Source organism: Trachemys scripta, chromosome 3 (assembly GCF_013100865.1).
Source record: "Trachemys scripta elegans isolate TJP31775 chromosome 3, CAS_Tse_1.0, whole genome shotgun sequence".
Lineage (NCBI taxonomy): Eukaryota > Metazoa > Chordata > Testudines > Emydidae > Trachemys > Trachemys scripta.
The window spans coordinates 199,781,948-199,798,907 of NC_048300.1; the positions used below are offsets into that span (position 1 = coordinate 199,781,948).

A 16,960-nucleotide genomic window follows, 5' to 3' on the forward strand; every position below is an offset into this window, starting at 1 on the left:
TCGACTTACCTGGCCGTCCTCACGGCGGCAAGTCGACCGCCGCGGCTCCCCCGTTGACTCCGCGTACTCCTCCTGCAGAGGTGGAGTACGTGTTGATTCGGGGATCGATTTATTGTGTCTAGACGAGACTCGATAAATCGATCCCCGATCGATTACTACCCACCGATCCAGCGGGTAGTGTAGACATGGCCTAGAACTCCCTTTCCAAAGCTGGTGCAGTTTGCAGATGGATGAGTGCTGTTCATTTGGTGTGAGCTTTCTAAACAGTGCACTGAGGTAAACAAGGTCAGCTTAGTTTTAAAACTGCGACAGCACTGAGAGGCATAAGAAGAAAAGCCTTTTGGATAAAGCTGCCTTTGCCGAAGAGACTAGACAGGATTGCGGATCCAAAGCTATTCTTTCGAGCTAGCACGCAGCAGCTCTCTGAGCTGGTACTGTAGCTCTGAGAGGTGTGAACTGCTTCCATTCATCTCGATAGACTGTTAATTTTAAAATGTAATTGTACTAATTTCAAATAACAGTATTAACCATTTCACCATTGATCAAAGAACACAAACAAGAGGGATGATCCCTTAATAAAAGTTTTGCACCGTGTATTGTGTATTATGTTTCAGGTTGGTATTGAGTAGGCAGAGCTTTTACCCCTGCTTTAGGAAATAGTCACAGAAATTAGAAATAGAAAGGACCAAGTCCAGTCTAGTTGATTCCGTCCTATCAGCCAATACAGGATTCTGCACATTGTATTGTCTGTGCGGCTATAAATTGTGGCCACAAGGTGTCGCTCACGATTCACATTCAGATGTGCTTTAGCTGGTTTCTGTGGCAGGAGGACAGTGTATTCCTTAAAGGTAGCTATGAACTTAAGATCTAGGTGAAGCTATCCTCTCCACACGTGGGATTTAAATGCATACTAATGTTTGGTCATGTTGGCATGTGTTTAAAGTTCAGTAAATGATGACTTATCCCTTTTCGCTACTGTTGTCATACTTTATTTCCTCTTGTTTTTCCCCTGTTTCTTTTTGGTCTCATTTACTGGTGCTTCCTTGCATGCTATCATGTTTGTATGGGTGGCGGCACTGAAAAACTCAATTATGTCAGGTATTGATACCCCGGCCGAAGAGTCCTGTGTAGCAGAACTTCATAATGAGCCTTTTCCTCTTCCGTATAAAGTTCCTGCTGAGAAGGAAGTTGTTCCTGGCACAGTAAATCTGAGACACAGCAGCTATTGTCTTAAGTGAAATTAGCAACTATTGTCTGCCTTTTTTCCCTTCAACAAGAGAGAAAATGGCCCCATTTCACTAAAGTGGGTGTAGAATGTGCAGTATACGCAGCAAGTGCTAACACCTACAGTAATGGGAATTTTAGAAGCTTTCATTTGATTTGTAAGTGTGCTCGGTTTTTGCTAGTCACTGTGGATAACTAACTATGCTTTGGAGATGCGGGGAGAAATATGTGCTCTCCAGAGTAGCCTTATCCTGAATCATAATGACCACTGTACTTTTATGTCTAGAGCTACCTGGTGTCACTATTTATAATAGTATGCAGTGAGGTTGTAGGTGTGTGTGGTCCCAGGATATTAGGGAGACGAGGCGAGTAAGGTAATATCTTTTGTAGGACTAACTTTTGTTGGTGAGAGAGAGAGAGCGTGAGCAAGAGACGTTTTTGAGCTTCTTCAGGTCAGGAAGAGCTCTATGTAAGCTCAAAAGCTTTTCTCTCTCTGGCCTTGTCTACACTACGGGCGGAGATAGATTTAAGTTACACAACTTCAGGTACGTGAATAATGTAGCTGAAGTCGACGTACTTAGATCTACTTATCGCAGGGTCCACACTACCCTATGTCGACAAGAGCCGCTCTCCCGTCAACTCTCCTGGCGCTTCTCGTTCAGGTAGAGTACAGGAGTCAACGAGAGAACGATCTGTGGTCAATTTAGCAGGTCTTCAATAGACCCACTAAAGGAAGACCTGGTATATCAACTGCAGATGCATAGATTGCCGCGCATCGATCCCCCGGTAAATGTAGACAAGCCAACCCCCTTCTCTCACCATAAAAGATATTACCAAACCCACCCACGTCACACTGTATTTATGGCTTTTTACAACAATTTATAACCCACTTAACCCCCCCCAATATATATACACCCCCACACAAACCACTTAACCCCCCCTCCCTCCTGCTAGCCGGGGCGCGCACTCTGCTGCCCGGGGCATGTCTGCAGCGCAGGGAGTCCTGCTCCTCCTGCCTTGGACAAAACTTCCTTAATGGTTTTAAGTTGAAACTGGAAGCTGAACACAAGTACAGTGGGAACCCCGCTATAATGCGACCCCGCATTTACCATGATCGAATATTTTTGGATCCCAATTATTGCGTTATAGTTGGGTTCCACTGTATTGAATACAGTGTTCCAGCAGTGATTATGCCAATGCTCTGTACTGTTTGATGTTCTTGTATTTATACATCCAAGGATTGCATTACTGTTTTAGCCCTAGCACTATGCTATGTGCTAAGACCTGAAAAGGTTTAGAAAAACCACCTATATTCTGTATGTTCATCTTAATAGTATGAGGAATATCAAAACTTGTTTTCCTTCTTCTTGGTCGATGTTTCCTTGGAATTGCATATGGCAAAGAGTAGGAGTTTTCTCATCAGGAACTTAAGGGATGAAAGTGTTGAATGTTTGGGAGAAAAATTCTCTTACTCATCTTAACCACTTCCTATATTTCCTGGAAAATTATATGCATGGACTAAAGGACTGTTGGAATGAGACTATGGCATCACAAATATCAAGAAAGTGAACCAAAGAGGGGAAGATGAGAGATGAATTTCTGGTGTGAAACAGAATTATTTTTGTCTTAGACAAACATCAGAACATAACATAAGAACGGCCATCTAGCCCAGTATCCTATCTTCTGACAGTGGCCAATGCCAGGTGCCCCAGAGGGAAGGAATAGAACAGGGAATGATCAAGTGATCCATCCTCTGTCACCCATTCCCAGCTTCTGGCAAACAGAGGCTAGGGACACCATCCCTGCCCATCCTGGCTATCCTGGGTGGACCTATCCTCCATGAATTTATCTAGTTCTTTTTTGAACCCTGTTATAATCTTGGTCTTCACAACATCCTCTGGCAAAGAGTTCCACAGGTTGACTGTGCATTGTGTGAAAAAATACGGACTTTTGTTTTATTTCAAACCTGCTGCCTGTTAATTTCATTTGGTGACCTCTAGTTCGTGTGTTATGAGGGGGGGAATAAATAACACTTCCTTATTTACTTTCTCCACACCAGTTATGATTTTATAGACCTCTATCATATTCCCCTTTCGTAGTCTTTTCCAAGCTGAAAAGTCCCAATTTTATTAATCTCTCCTCATACGGAAGCAATTCCATACCCCTAATCATTTTTGTTGCCCTTTTCAGAACCTTTTCCAATTCCAGTACATCTTTTTTGAGATGGTGTGACCCCATCTGCACGCAGTATTCAAGATGTGTCTATACCATGGATATCTGTCGAGGCATTCCCAACATTGTTAGCTTTTTCGGCTGCACATTGCACAAGAAACAGCAGAACGCTAACTTATTTTCCCCTTTGTCATCTTTGATTTATATTGAATAAAGCCCTTCATGGTTTGGATCCTTGCTTCTTGTGCTTTAAGCATAGAATATAAGAATGGCCCTACTGGCTCAGACCAATAGTCCATCTAGCCCAGTATCCTGTTATGAGTGGAGTTTCAGAGGGGCTATGCTGAGATTGATGTGACTTCTCAATTAGGCAAACCCCAAAGAATGGGATAGACAATCCCCTAAACTATTAGCAAAAAGAAGAACAGGAGTACTTGTGGCACCTTAGAGACTAACAAATTTATTAGAGCATAAGCATAATACTCTGAAACCTAAACTATTAGATTCATCAAAACTAGCAACAAAACAGCTTCCACAATACTTTACTGGTTACCCGGAAACTAAAAACAAACACAGTTCCCTTAAAACAATCCAGACTTGAGTTCCCACCCAGACAGCGAAGTCAAATATGATGAGGGTTACAGAAAATCTTGTTCATATAAAAAGTTCTACCAATTCCAAAGGATTGGACACATTACCCACACCACGTTAATGAATATCTCCGATCTTACCCAAATACACACTTACAGCCAGTTGTTTGTTTTTTTTTGTTTGTTTGTTTGCTAAACTAAGGTTTATTACATAACGGCCATACTGGATCAGACCAAAGGTCCATCAAGCCCAGTATCTTGTCTTCCGACAGTGGCCAATGCCAGGTGCCCCAAAGGGAATGAACAAACAGGTTATCATCAAGTGATCTATGCCCTGTCACCCAATCCCAGCTTCTGGCAAACAGAGGCTAGGGACACCATTCCTGCCCATCCTGGCTAGTAGCCATTGATGGACCTATCTTCCATGAATCTATCTAGTTCCTCTTTGAACCATGTTATAGTATTGGCCTTCACAACACCCTGTGGCAAGGAGTTCCAGAGGCTGACAGTGCGTTGTGTGAAAAAAATACTTTCTTGTGTTTATTTTAAACCTGCTACCTATTAATTTCATTTGGTGGCCCCTTGTTCTTGTATTATGAGAAGGAGTAAATAACACTTCCTTATTTACTTTCTCTATACCACTCATGATTTTTTTAGACCTCAGTCATATCCCCCCTTATCCGCCTCCTTTCCAAGCTGAAAAGTCCCAATCTTATTAATCTCGCCTTATCCGGAAGCCGTTCTATACCCCAATCATTTTTGTTGCCCTTTTCAGAACCTTTTCCAATTCCAATATATCTTTTTTGAGATTGGGGGGGGGGGGGCACATCTGCACGCAGTATTCAAGGTGTGGGCGTACCGTGGATTTATATAGAGGCAATATATTTTCTGTCTTATTATCTATCCCTTTCTTGATGATTCCCTACATTCTGTTTGCCTTTTTGACTGCCGCTGCACATTGAGTGGATGTTTTCAGAAAACTATCTATGACTCCAAGATCTTTCTTGAGTAGTAACAGCTAATTTAGACCCCATCATTCTATATGTACAGTTGGGATTGTTTTCCAATGTGCATTACTTTGCATTTATCAACACTGAATTTCATCTTCCCTTTTTTTGCCCAGTCACCCAGTTTTGTGAGATCTTTTTGTAGTTCTTTGCAGTCTGCCTGGGACTTAACTATCTTCAATAGTTTTGTATCGTCTGCAAGTTTTGCCATCTCACTGTTAACCCCTTTTTCCAGATCGTTTATGAATATGTTGAATAGGATTGGTCCCAGTACAGACCCCTGGGGGACACCCCTATTTACCGCTCTCCATTCTGAAAACTGACCATTTATTCCTACCCTTTGTTTCCTATCTTTTAACCATCTTTAAAAAAGAAGAGAGTGAGTGAGTATTGGTTAAAAGATCGTTATACATACAGACATGAATAAAGTTCTTAGGTCAGTTTCATAGTAGAGATGGTTAGCTTTAGAGTTGCAAAGAGTCCTTTTCAGAATTAGTTCGAGTTATAGTCCAATGTCCAATATCAGGAGACCTTATTCTTGCCACTGATGGGCTCTTGACAGCAGGCATTTCTTGGGTGAAGAATAGTGGCTTTGAAGTGTCGTCCTATTTTCTAAGCACCACTGGTAATTAGCTGCATGGATTAGTATAAGGCAACTGCCCATCTCCTGCCATTTACAGGTAGTTTATTACATACTTTAAAGAGAAATGAAGACAATATTACCACATTCATAGTTTATCTAAATGTTAATATTTCTTTTTGATCTTTGAACTAACAGAATACAACGACAGACAGTAACTGTTTGCTTATATTTTTAACCTCTAACAAGACATAGAAACACACAAACTAGTACAATCACTATCTTCTTCCAATCCTTTAACAATGGCTTTGCTAGCTATTTATAAGGAATAGCTCTAATTACCCTTTACATACTTTCCTAATATGTTTTTAAAGGTAGAATTTTGGGTCATTTAGCTTGCAAGCTGCTTAACCTTTTTTGGCCCTGTGTCGCACCTGTCTTCTGACAATGGCCAATGCCACGTGCTTCGGAGGGAATGAACAGAATAGGCAATAACTGAGTGATCTGTCCCGTGTTGTCCATTCCCAGCTTCTGGCAGTCAGAGGCTAGGGACACCCAGAGCATGGAGTCGCATCCCTGACCATCTTGACTATAGCCATTGATGGACCTGTTCTCCATGAACTTATCTACTACTTTTATGAATTCCGTTATAGTTTTGGCCTTCACAACATCCACTGGTGAGGAGTTCCATAGGTTGACTGTGCATTGTGTGGAAAAAACTTCCTTTTGTTTGTTTTTAGACCTTCTGCCTATTAATTTCATTGGTTTAACCCTAGTTCTTTGGTTTTCATTGGAACAACTTACCAAGGGTTGTGCCATCACTGTCCATTATTCATTCATATGATCATAGCACCCAGGAGTCTACCTTGAACCAGGACTTTTAATAAGGATTGCTTCTGAAGCAGGGACGAACGGACTCACCCACCCACCCACCACTTCACGTTGGCAATACTTGGAAAATACTCATTTTCTGGAAGCAGTGAAGGAATTGAACATCCATTTCAGTCAGTGCTGTCTAAGTACTCTTAATTGATTCTGTCATTCTATTCTCAGAGTACCTAGCACACATTTTAAAAATACAAATATCAATGTATTTCTTCCTTCCCACTCAGTAGGAAAAACTATTTCACACACACAAGACCCTATAAAGTTAAAGAGATTATTGTGGGAAAGCCAAGTTGAAGGGACAAGGTTTGCATTTAGTTCTGAATTGGATGAGTTTAGTAGTTATTCTTAATTCTTCTAGTAGCGAATTTCACAGCTGATGTCCTGCTCCTTCTAAAGTGGTTTCCAGTGCTCGTGAGCCTCTCTTTTGGTAGGCAGTTAGCTGTATTCCACTGGAATAATGTCATGGTTTCAAAGAGACTTGACTTGGATGATGTTAACACTGACCTGTGTTGGTAAGTAAAATGGCTGCTGCATTTTGTACCAGTTGGAGCTTTTTCAGGATATGTGACTTCATTCTGTAGAATTATTGCAGTAATTAAATGTGGCTCGTTGTATCTGGATCTACTTCTGATGAGATGGGACACAATCTTATTCCGTCTAGAAATGTGTATCCCTATAGAACATTTACCATTCTGGAGGAAGGAAGAATATTTGTAGTATCTTCTGAATTGTAGATTTTTTCTTTTCACCCTTTCTCCCTCTTCCCAGCCCCTCTGTGATGATTTGGGTAATCTGTACACCTGATGAATTCTGGTTGGTATTAGGAAGCTGTTATAGCAATTTTCATAGTATTAGGTATGTGGATTCTGTCATAGGCTGACAGAGCCGTGTCAGATCTCTGCTAGACTAGGGACAGTAGTCAGTCATTAAATCTAAATGGCTGGCTATTCAGATGGAAACATCTTGGGACAATGGGGTTAGCCCAAGCCTCAGAGAGCCAGTATTCTTCTACCCCTCAAAGGGGACTGGCATTTAGAGCAATGGAAAATCTCTAGCAGCAGAACAAAGGAACCAGGTGTTGGTGTGGCCACATATAAACTTGAGGGCCTCAGACACAAGAAGCTTTGGGCAGGAAAAGAAGTTGGGGGTATGCTTTCATAGCAGAGAGGGCTCAGTTCAACTGTCCGTGTTAGTCTGTATCAGCAAAAACAATGAGGAGTCCTTATGGCACCTTAGAGATAAACACGTTTATTTGGGCATACGCTTTCGTGGGCTAAAATCCACTTCATCAGATGCACGGAGTGGAAAATACAGTAGGCAGGTATAAATACACAGTTTAATTGTGTGACCAACCAAGGTCAGAAAACGCAAGCTGAGCTAGAAGGGAAGAAAAGCCACCTGGTTCAGAAGTCAAGCCATGAGCTGCAGAAGAGTCTTGGACACCCGCAGAGGACCTGGATCCCTGCCCAAAGTATACTCCAAAGGGTTGAGGAAAGTGAAACAAGAAGTGTGTGTCGGGTTTATTATTTTTGTATAGACATGTGTATTTCTTGTGCTACTAAAGAAAGAGCAGTGATGTTTTAGAACCCTGCGCAAAGCGTTTTATGTGTTGCACCTATCGTGTGCTGTTTTAATGTTGATGGACTATATGGGCCCAAAGAGTCAAAGATGTTAATATGACCCTGTCACAATTCAGCATTAAACAGTTATAAATGAAATTTCAAATACATAGGCATCAGCTTGCTTAATACCATGGCAAACACGCTAGGAAATTCAAGTTGGAGGTTAAAGATTAGAAATGTATTGATTGAAACACAAAATGAAAAGAATTAAAATTCAACAAAAAGCATTGAAACGGGAATTGAGTGATTATGCAAAACCAACGTAATGAAAACCTGTCAACTTCCTCAATTACTAGAGTAGATCTTTTAGAAAAACATCCAATCTTGATTTAAAAACTGTAAGTGATGGTGGATACTCCATGACCTTTGGTAAATTGTTTTGCCAAATTTACGTCTTGTTTGCGGTCTGGTTTTACAACAGTGCCCCTTGAAGAGGTAAACTGTAAATCAGAAAGCTCACACCTTAGGGTGGAGTTCTGGGAGAAGGTGTGCTTAAGCCAATGGTCCCCAAACTTTTTTGTCCGTATCCCCCTTACCTGGTCCGCATTTCCCCAGGAGCCATGGTCAGGAGCTGGGGCCGGGAGCGAGACTGGCACTGCAGCTGGGGCAGAGACCGTGAGCCTAGGGGCCGTGGCCGTAACCAGATCTGTGGTTGACGGCAGGGCTGGAGTGGAGCTGGGGGCAGAGCGAGGCTGGGTGGTTCTCCCTCCCTGTCCCCCCGTGGGGGCTGGCCCAGGCCCTGATGCACCTCCCGGAACGTTCTTCCATGCCCACCAGGGGGGTACGCCCTAGAGTTTGGGGACCACTGTCTTAAGCTATGGTGGCCGCCCTGAAGGGTTCTAGGGACAAGGCGGTTGGACTGTGAGGTCTCACCTCTCAGGCCGAGCTGCTAAAGGACGTGCACCCTAAGAGTGTGCCTAAAGTCTCCAAGACAGGGATCGTGCATTGACTCTGTTCAGATAGAATCATAGGACTGGAAGGGACCTCAAGAGGTCATCTAGTCCAGTCCCCTGCACTCATGGCAGGACTAAGTATTATTTAGGCTTAAAGAGCGCAGGATCCAGTGGTCAGTTCCATCACAGCAGTCTGAGTGTCCAATAGAAGATGTTCATCTAGCTCTGTGACACTCTCCTCCCCACCCCCCTTCACTTTCATGTACGTGCTAAAACAGGCATCCTGCTATCTTTCAGTATACAGCACTATTTTGCACTTCTACATTTTTCTGAAGGTATAGACTATATAGACCAATCAGATTTGTCCATCCCCTTAAGTGAGAACTAAAAATCCCAATTACTTTCAGTTTTAAATGGTAAAAAGAAATTTGAAGATATGATGTAGTATTTATGTATTTAATCTATCACCTTGGCTTGCAATTAGTCTTAGGTGAAAGGGATAGGGAAGAGATTCCTGTCTCCTAGGGTGCTCCCTGGAGACATGAAAACTGTTAAGTGTGGATTTATTTAGGATAAGAGATTTTGTTTTTTGAAAAATTGAAGATAAGTAATTTTGCCCTCTTCATCTGTTTATGCATGCCAGGTCCTGGAGAAATACCCCAATACACCTATGAGCCATAAAGAGATTCTTCAAGTTATCCAGAAAGAAGGACTGAAAGAAATCAGGTGAGTTGCTCTAACATTAAGTCCTATCTTGTGCATTTTTTTGGTTACTAAAGATAAAATTGTAAATTTTTCAAGTGCATAAAGGACTTAAGCCCTTAAATTCTATTTTATGAAATGATTCCCAAGTGATTTAGGGTTGCGAATTTTACTCCAAGTGATTCATGCAGTTCATAATTTGTTTCTAAGGAAGCTCTATCTGTCTTTGTTCTGCAGCCCTTGTAATTGCTCATAAAAAGGGACGTACTCTGGTATTTTAGGCTCCAATCTTATTGGGATAATCTTTTTAATGCAAAACTGAAAATTACTATACTAGCTTTTATTAACTTGTATTCACTTTTTAAAATCTGGAATTCAACATTTTTCTGGAGTGTTTTTAGCCACATTGTATCAGTGCAGAACTGTAAAGAAAAATTAACTAGAAATGAACTAAAACAAACATGAAACTGATTCTCTCTCCCCCCACCCGCCCACCCCCTTAAAAGAATCCCCTGGTGGCTGGCTGTGAGACTTTGCTAGTACTGAGTTCTGCCCTTACAACAGATCTATGAGAGTGAGCATGACCGACCAGAACAAGCCTCTTCTCAAAGTGCTCCTGTGAGCTCAGCTTCAGCGCTCTAGGACTTGTGTCTAAGATGTCCTGAGACTGGTAAAAAGGCTGTGGTTAGGGGAGGAAGGAGCATAAATCTAGGCCGCTCTCACCCAGTCCTCATAAGAAAAAAGCAGAGATCTTCTCACACTGCCTTTTTAAAGAACAGATCAAGGCTGAAGATGAGTCCTGTTGTCATCCCCTCGGGTACCAGTCACTGTGCTTTGGTACATGCCTCTTGTGCATGTCTCACCTGGCAGAATCCTTGGCACTGAAGCTTCTGGTACTGACATCATCGGTATCCGGGACTCTGGTACTGATGGCTTTCATCTGTTTGCCCTCGGTACCATCTTTCCCAGTAGCAAAAGCTTCCACAGTACTGGGTGACCTCAGTGTCAGCTCACCCTGAATCACCACTGCTCTCCTCTGTGGTGAAAATATCATTTGTACCATTATGGTATCAAGTTCTTCTTCAGTGCCAGCCAGAGTGGATGCTGTGATTTTGCTTGGGACCCTGGTTAAGGTAGCTCTACCTCTAGAAGAGGAATACTCATTCTCCTCACCTCTCCCTGCTATGCTCAGAGGCTATCACTCCAGCCACTCTTCAAGGTCCCAGTAATTTAATCTGTATAGCTTTGACAGGGAATCTAGAGCACTTTATTATTTCCCTACATCTAGGGGTTCCAAAGACAAGCATGGTATTGGCTCTCCTGGCCCCTTACCCCTACTATCAGTCTTGGGCATATTGTGCAGCTTGGGAATTATAGCCTGCTAGGAATCCAGCTTCTGTGGCTCCATCTAGCCTCAGGTCTTCTCCTCTCACAAAACACATGGGAATGCGTCAAGGACTTTAGAGAACAGTTCCTCAGAGCCTTACTCCTGTAATTGCACAGGAAGAGGATCTGCATGCTGAAGAACTTATACGAGCAACTATTTCTTCTTCTTCTTCACTGGACAAGAGCATTCACCTTCGTTATCAAACGCAAAACTTGATTACAAGGCCTTTCATGTGCAGTTATGCCACATTGTAGACACCCCTGAAATAGTATGGTAGTTCTCCAGGAGAAATCCCATAACTCCTGGACACGTTTCATGGATCTCTACCTGAACAGTTGGCAATGCCAATGAACAAGTGACTGCTGGAACCAGGTATACAGGTCTGGCAGACACCAGCGTCCCTAATGTCTACATTCGAAATAGCTGATCGACACCAAGTGCCATTATCAAGTTTTGAGCAATTCTGCATGCATCCTGTTCCAGGCTCTTTAGTTATGGCTGCAGTCCATGAATAAACCAGACAGCAGGGATCACCAATGTCCATGCCCTGAGTAAAGAAACAAAAAGATTTATTTTCATAAATTACTCTTCAGCCAGCTGCAAATGAGAATTGCCAATTACTAGACATGTTTATTGGGCTAAATGTGATTATTTAAATTGGCACTGTGCTTCTAAATTCTTGGACAAACTCCCCCTTGACAGCAAGAAGGAATTTAAGTTCCTGAGGGTCAGATGGTGGCATGCACCTCTCCCTAGGCTTCTTGAGTAACATTACGATCATTAGTTGCCTCCTGTCCTGTACCGAGGAGGAGGAAGAAGGTAAGGCCACAGAGTTACTAGACCCAGGAAAGGTGATCTGAGACTCCTAAGAAGAGAGAGGTACCAAAGGAAACCTTCTGCTGCCTCCTCCTCAATTGCTCACCTAGCTATCTCACCAAGGCAGCCAGTTTGATTCCTTGGTTGGGAATCCTGTGCTGTGGGATCATTTTCCACTCTCCCTGCTTCTGGAAATACGATTTTCTTTTCAAGGTGCCTGGAATCTTATCACAATAGATGGTTGGGTCCCAAGGGATCATCGAGGGTAGGGGTAAGCAATACAATTATAGATCCTCCCTATTCCTGCACCTCCCTGCCCCATCCCTTTTTAGGAGTCCCTCTCATAAGACAGGTTTCAGAGTTACAGCCGTGTTAGTCTGTATCCGCAAAAAGAAGAACAGGAGTACTTGTGGCACCTTAGAGACTAACAAATTTATTAGAGCATAAGCTTTCGTGGACTACAGCCCACATCTTCGGATGCATATAGAATGGAACATATATTGAGGAGATATATATACACACATACAGAGAGCATAAACAGGTGGGAGTTGTCTTACCAACTCTGAGAGGCCAATTAATTAAGAGGAAAAAAAAAAACTTTTGAAGTGATAATCAAGCTAGGCCAGTACAGACAGTTTGATAATAGGTGTGAGAGTACTTACAAGGGGAGATAGAGTCAATGTCTGTAATGGCTCAGCCATTCCCAGTCCTTATTCAAACCGGAGTTGATTGTGTCTAGTTTGCATATCAATTCTAGCTCTGCAGTCTCTCTTTGGAGTCTGTTTTTGAAGTTTTTCTGTTGTAATATAGCCACCCGCAGGTCTGTCACTGAATGACCAGACAGGTTAAAGTGTTCTCCCACTGGTTTTTGAGTATTTTGATTCCTGATGTCAGATTTGTGTCCATTAATTCTTTTGCGTAGAGACTGTCCGGTTTGGCCAATGTACATGGCAGAGGGGCATTGCTGGCACATGATGGCATATATCACATTGGTAGATGTGCAGGTGAACGAGCCCCTGATGGTATGGCTGATGTGATTAGGTCCTATGATGATGTCACTTGAATAGATATGTGGACAGAGTTGGCATCGGGGTTTGTTACAAGGATAGGTTCCTGGGTTAGTGGTTTTGTTCAGTGATGTGTGGTTGCTGGTGAGTATTTGCTTTAGGTTGGGGGGTTGTCTGTAAGCGAGGACAGGTCTGTCTCCCAAGATCTGTGAGAGTAAAGGATCATCTTTGAGGATAGGTTGTAGATCTCTGATGATGCGCTGGAGAGGTTTTAGTTGGGGGCTGAAGGTGACAGCTAGTGGTGTTCTGTTATTTTCTTTGTTGGGCCTGTCTTGTAGGAGGTGACTTCTGGGTACTCGTTTGGCTCTGTCAATCTGTTTTTTCACTTCAGCAGGTGGGTATTGTAGTTTTAAGAATGCTTGATAGAGATCTTGTAGATGCTTGTCTCTATCCGAGGGATTGGAGCAAATGCGATTATATCTTAGAGCTTGGCTGTAGACAATGGATCGTGTGGTGTGTCCTGGATGGAAGCTGGAGGCATGTAGGTAAGTGTAGCGGTCAGTAGGTTTCCGGTATAGGGTGGTATTGATGTGACCATCGCTTATTAGCACAGTAGTGTCCAGGAAATGGACCGCTTGTGTGGATTGATCTAGGCTGAGGTTGATGGTGGGATGGAAATTATTGAAATCATGGTGAAATTCCTCAAGGGCTTCTTTTCCATGGGTCCAGATGATGAAGATGTCATCAATGTAGCGCAAGTAGAGTAGGGGCGTTAGAACAACGCTTCCTTAGCTCTCGTCCCCTAAGTCAGCCATAAAAATGTTGGCATATTGTGGGGCCATGCGGGTACCCATAGCAGTGCCGCTGACTTGAAGGTATATATTGTCCCCAAATGTGAAATAGTTGTGGGTGAGGACAAAATCACAAAGTTCAGCCACCAGGTTAGCTGTGACATTATCAGGGATACTGTTCCTGATAGCTTGTAGTCCATCTTTGTGTGGAATATTGGTGTAGAGGGCTTCTACGTCCATAGTGGCCAGGATGGTGTTTTCTGGAAGATCACCGATGGATTGTAGTTTCCTCAGGAAGTCAGTGGTGTCTCGAAGATAGCTGGGAGTGCTGGTAGCGTAGGGTCTTAGGACAGAGTCTACATAACCAGACAAGCCTGATGTTAGGGTGCCAATGCCTGAGATGATGGGGCGTCCAGGATATCCAGGTTTATGGATCTTGGGTAGCAAATAGAATACCCCTGGTCGGGGTTCTAGGCATGTGTCTGTACGGATTTGTTCCTGTGCTTTGTCAGGGAGTTGTTTTAGCAGATGGTGTAGTTTCTTTAGGTAATCCTCAGTGGGATCAGAGGATAATGGCCTGTAGAATGTGGTGTTAGAGAGCTGTCTAGCAGCCTCCTGGTCATATTCCAATTTATTCATGATGACGACAGCACCTCCTTTGTCAGCCTTTTTGATTATGATGTCAGGGTTGTTTCTGAGGCTGTAGATGGCGTTGTGTTCAGCATGGCTGAGGTTATGTGGCAAGTGATGTTGCTTTTCCACAATTTCAGCCTTTGCACGTCGACGGAAGCAATCTATGTAGAAATCCAGTCTGTTGTTTCGACCGTCCGGAGGAGTCCATGCAGAATCCTTTTTTTTGTAGTGCTGGTAGGGAGGATTCTGTGGGTTAGTATGCTGTTCAGAGGTATGTTGGAAATATTCTTTGAGTCGGAGACGTCGAAAGTAGGATTCTAGGTCACCGCAGAACTGTATCATATTCATGGGTCTGGAGGGACAAAAGGAGAGGCCCCGAGATAGCCCAGCAGAAGAGTCTGTCCTAAGAGTATAGCTGGAAAGATTAACAATATTGCTGGGTGGGTTAAGGGAACTACTGTTGTGGCTGCTTGTGGCATGTAGCAGTTTAGATAGTTTAGTGTCCTTTTTCCTTTGTAGAGAGGCAAAGTTTGTCTTGTAAATGGCTTGTCTAGTTTTTGTAAAGTCTATCCACGAGGAAGTTTGTGTGGAAGGTTGGTTTCTTATGAGAGTATCCAGTTCTGAGAGCTCATTCTTAATCTTTCCCTGTTTGCTGTATAGGATGCTGATCAGGTGGTTTCGCAGTTTCTTTGAGAGTGTGTGACACAGTCTCTCAGCATAGTCTGTGTGATATGTAGATTGTAATGGATTTTTTACCTTTAGTCCTTTTGGTATGATGTCCATCTGCTTGCATTTGGAAAGGAAGATGATGTCTGTCTGTATCTGTACGAGTTTTTTCATGAGGTTGATGGATTTCCAAGGCTAAATGCAGTGCCTTGCATAATGACAGGTTTCAGAGTTACAGCCGTGTTAGTCTGTATCACTTCAAAAGTTTTTTTTTTCTCTTAATTAATTGGCCTCTCAGAGTTGGTAAGACAACTCCCACCTGTTTATGCTCTCTGTATGTGTGTATATGTATCTCCTCAATATATGTTCCATTCTATATGCATCCGAAGAAGTGGGCTGTAGTCCACGAAAGCTTATGCTCTAATAAATTTGTTAGTCTCTAAGGTGCCACAAGTACTCCTGTTCCTCTCATAAGAGATTGTTACATCAAGAGATGATGGAGTCAATTCTAAGTCTTGGAGCCGTGGAAGAAGTGCCTCGAACACAGAGGGAAGGCTTTACCCCCATTATTTTCTAATACCAAAGAAAAAGGGAGAAAGGTGCCCAATTCTGGACTTGATATAGCTAAATACCTTCATCTGCTGATTCAAATTCAGGTTGGTAACATTAGCCACCATAATCTCCTTCTTAGAGCCACAGGACTGGTTCATGGCTCTCAACTTCCAAGATGCCTAGTTTTACGTAACAATCTATCCAGCTCACAGGAAAAAAATCTTGGGGTTCCAAGTGGGTAATTGCCACTACCAATACAGAGTTGTGCAATTTGGACTATCAACAGTGCTAACAGGCTTTACAAAATGCCTGGTGGCGATGGTGGTTCACCTGAGACAGCAAGGAATCCAGGTATACCTATACCTCAATGATTGGCTCATTCCAGGGAAATCATCACAGCATGGCTGACTGCGTTTATTGGAAAGCCCAGCGTTTCATCTACCTGAGTCTCAGTCAACAAAGAGAAATCATACTTAATACCTATCCAGATGATAGAGCTCATTGAGTCAGTACTAGATTCCACAATGGCCTCTAAAGTCTAATAAGCTTTAAGTTCCCAAAAAAATTAAGGTGAAGTTCCTGGAGTGGCTGCTACTATTACAGGCTGTCTCGGACAGAGCTCTGGTCTTGTAAATGATAAAATTAGGGCATGATAGTGAAATATTTATTTCGTTATTGGATCCCTTCATTTTTACATTTTTATTGAGAAACTGGCTTAAGGGGCCAGCAGGTTTCAAAGATCCCAAGATATTAGAGGCATTTTTTTAAGCCATATTTAATTATCCAATGCCTGGCAGACAGTAGGATCGTATGGGCTATCTTCTGGGTGTATTTCAAACATAGTTGTTAACTTGTCTTCTTTTTTTTTTTAAAGACAAGCATTTATTCTTTCTTCTGGAATGGGATTAGCTGAAGCTGTAAATTCCTCTCAGCTCTAAAATCTCCCCCCCCCTTTTTTTTTTTATCATCAGTGGAATGGAGAATCTTAGGCAGTTCTCATTTAGCAACCAGATTCCCAGTCTGATACAGGTCTTGATGTCAAGAACAAAACGGGAGAGCCATGTTGGACCTTTTAGCATCCTGAAAAAGCTGAGTAGAATTTGACAATTTAATTTTCTTTGTTCAGGAGCTTCTTTGTGGAAGGTAACAGCCTCTATTACTAGATGACAGGAATGGAATACTGTACTTACGATGAACTCTCTGTACTGTCTCCAGAGACTCTACTGTGCCTTCATTTCTTGAACGCATAGTTTCCTTGCTCATCAAAAGCATCCTGGATTTTTTTCCTGGTTTGTTTGAAATCTGGAGGTTATTGCTCAATTCTGGGCATAAACTGTCTTATTTCAGAATATAAAATATTCCTGGTAAAAGCTTGTGTAGATAACTCTAGGGTTACCATATTTCAACAATCAAAAAAGAGGACGGGAGGA

General features: G+C 42.5%; 1 protein-coding gene across 3 annotated transcripts in view; it reads left to right on the forward strand.

Moving 5' to 3' along the window:
• ASXL2 (ASXL transcriptional regulator 2) overlaps positions 1–16,960 on the forward strand; it is a 237,481-nt gene that overhangs the window by 57,623 nt on the left and 162,898 nt on the right. For 2 of the 3 annotated variants that reach the window (XM_034766833.1, XM_034766834.1), the window contains exon 2: positions 9,620–9,702. In XM_034766833.1, the coding sequence (XP_034622724.1) occupies positions 9,620–9,702 (83 nt within the window). Of the gene's footprint in view, positions 1–9,619; positions 9,703–11,881; positions 11,885–16,960 lie in introns of all 3 variants that reach the window. The other variant, XM_034766832.1, reaches the window with a different exon arrangement.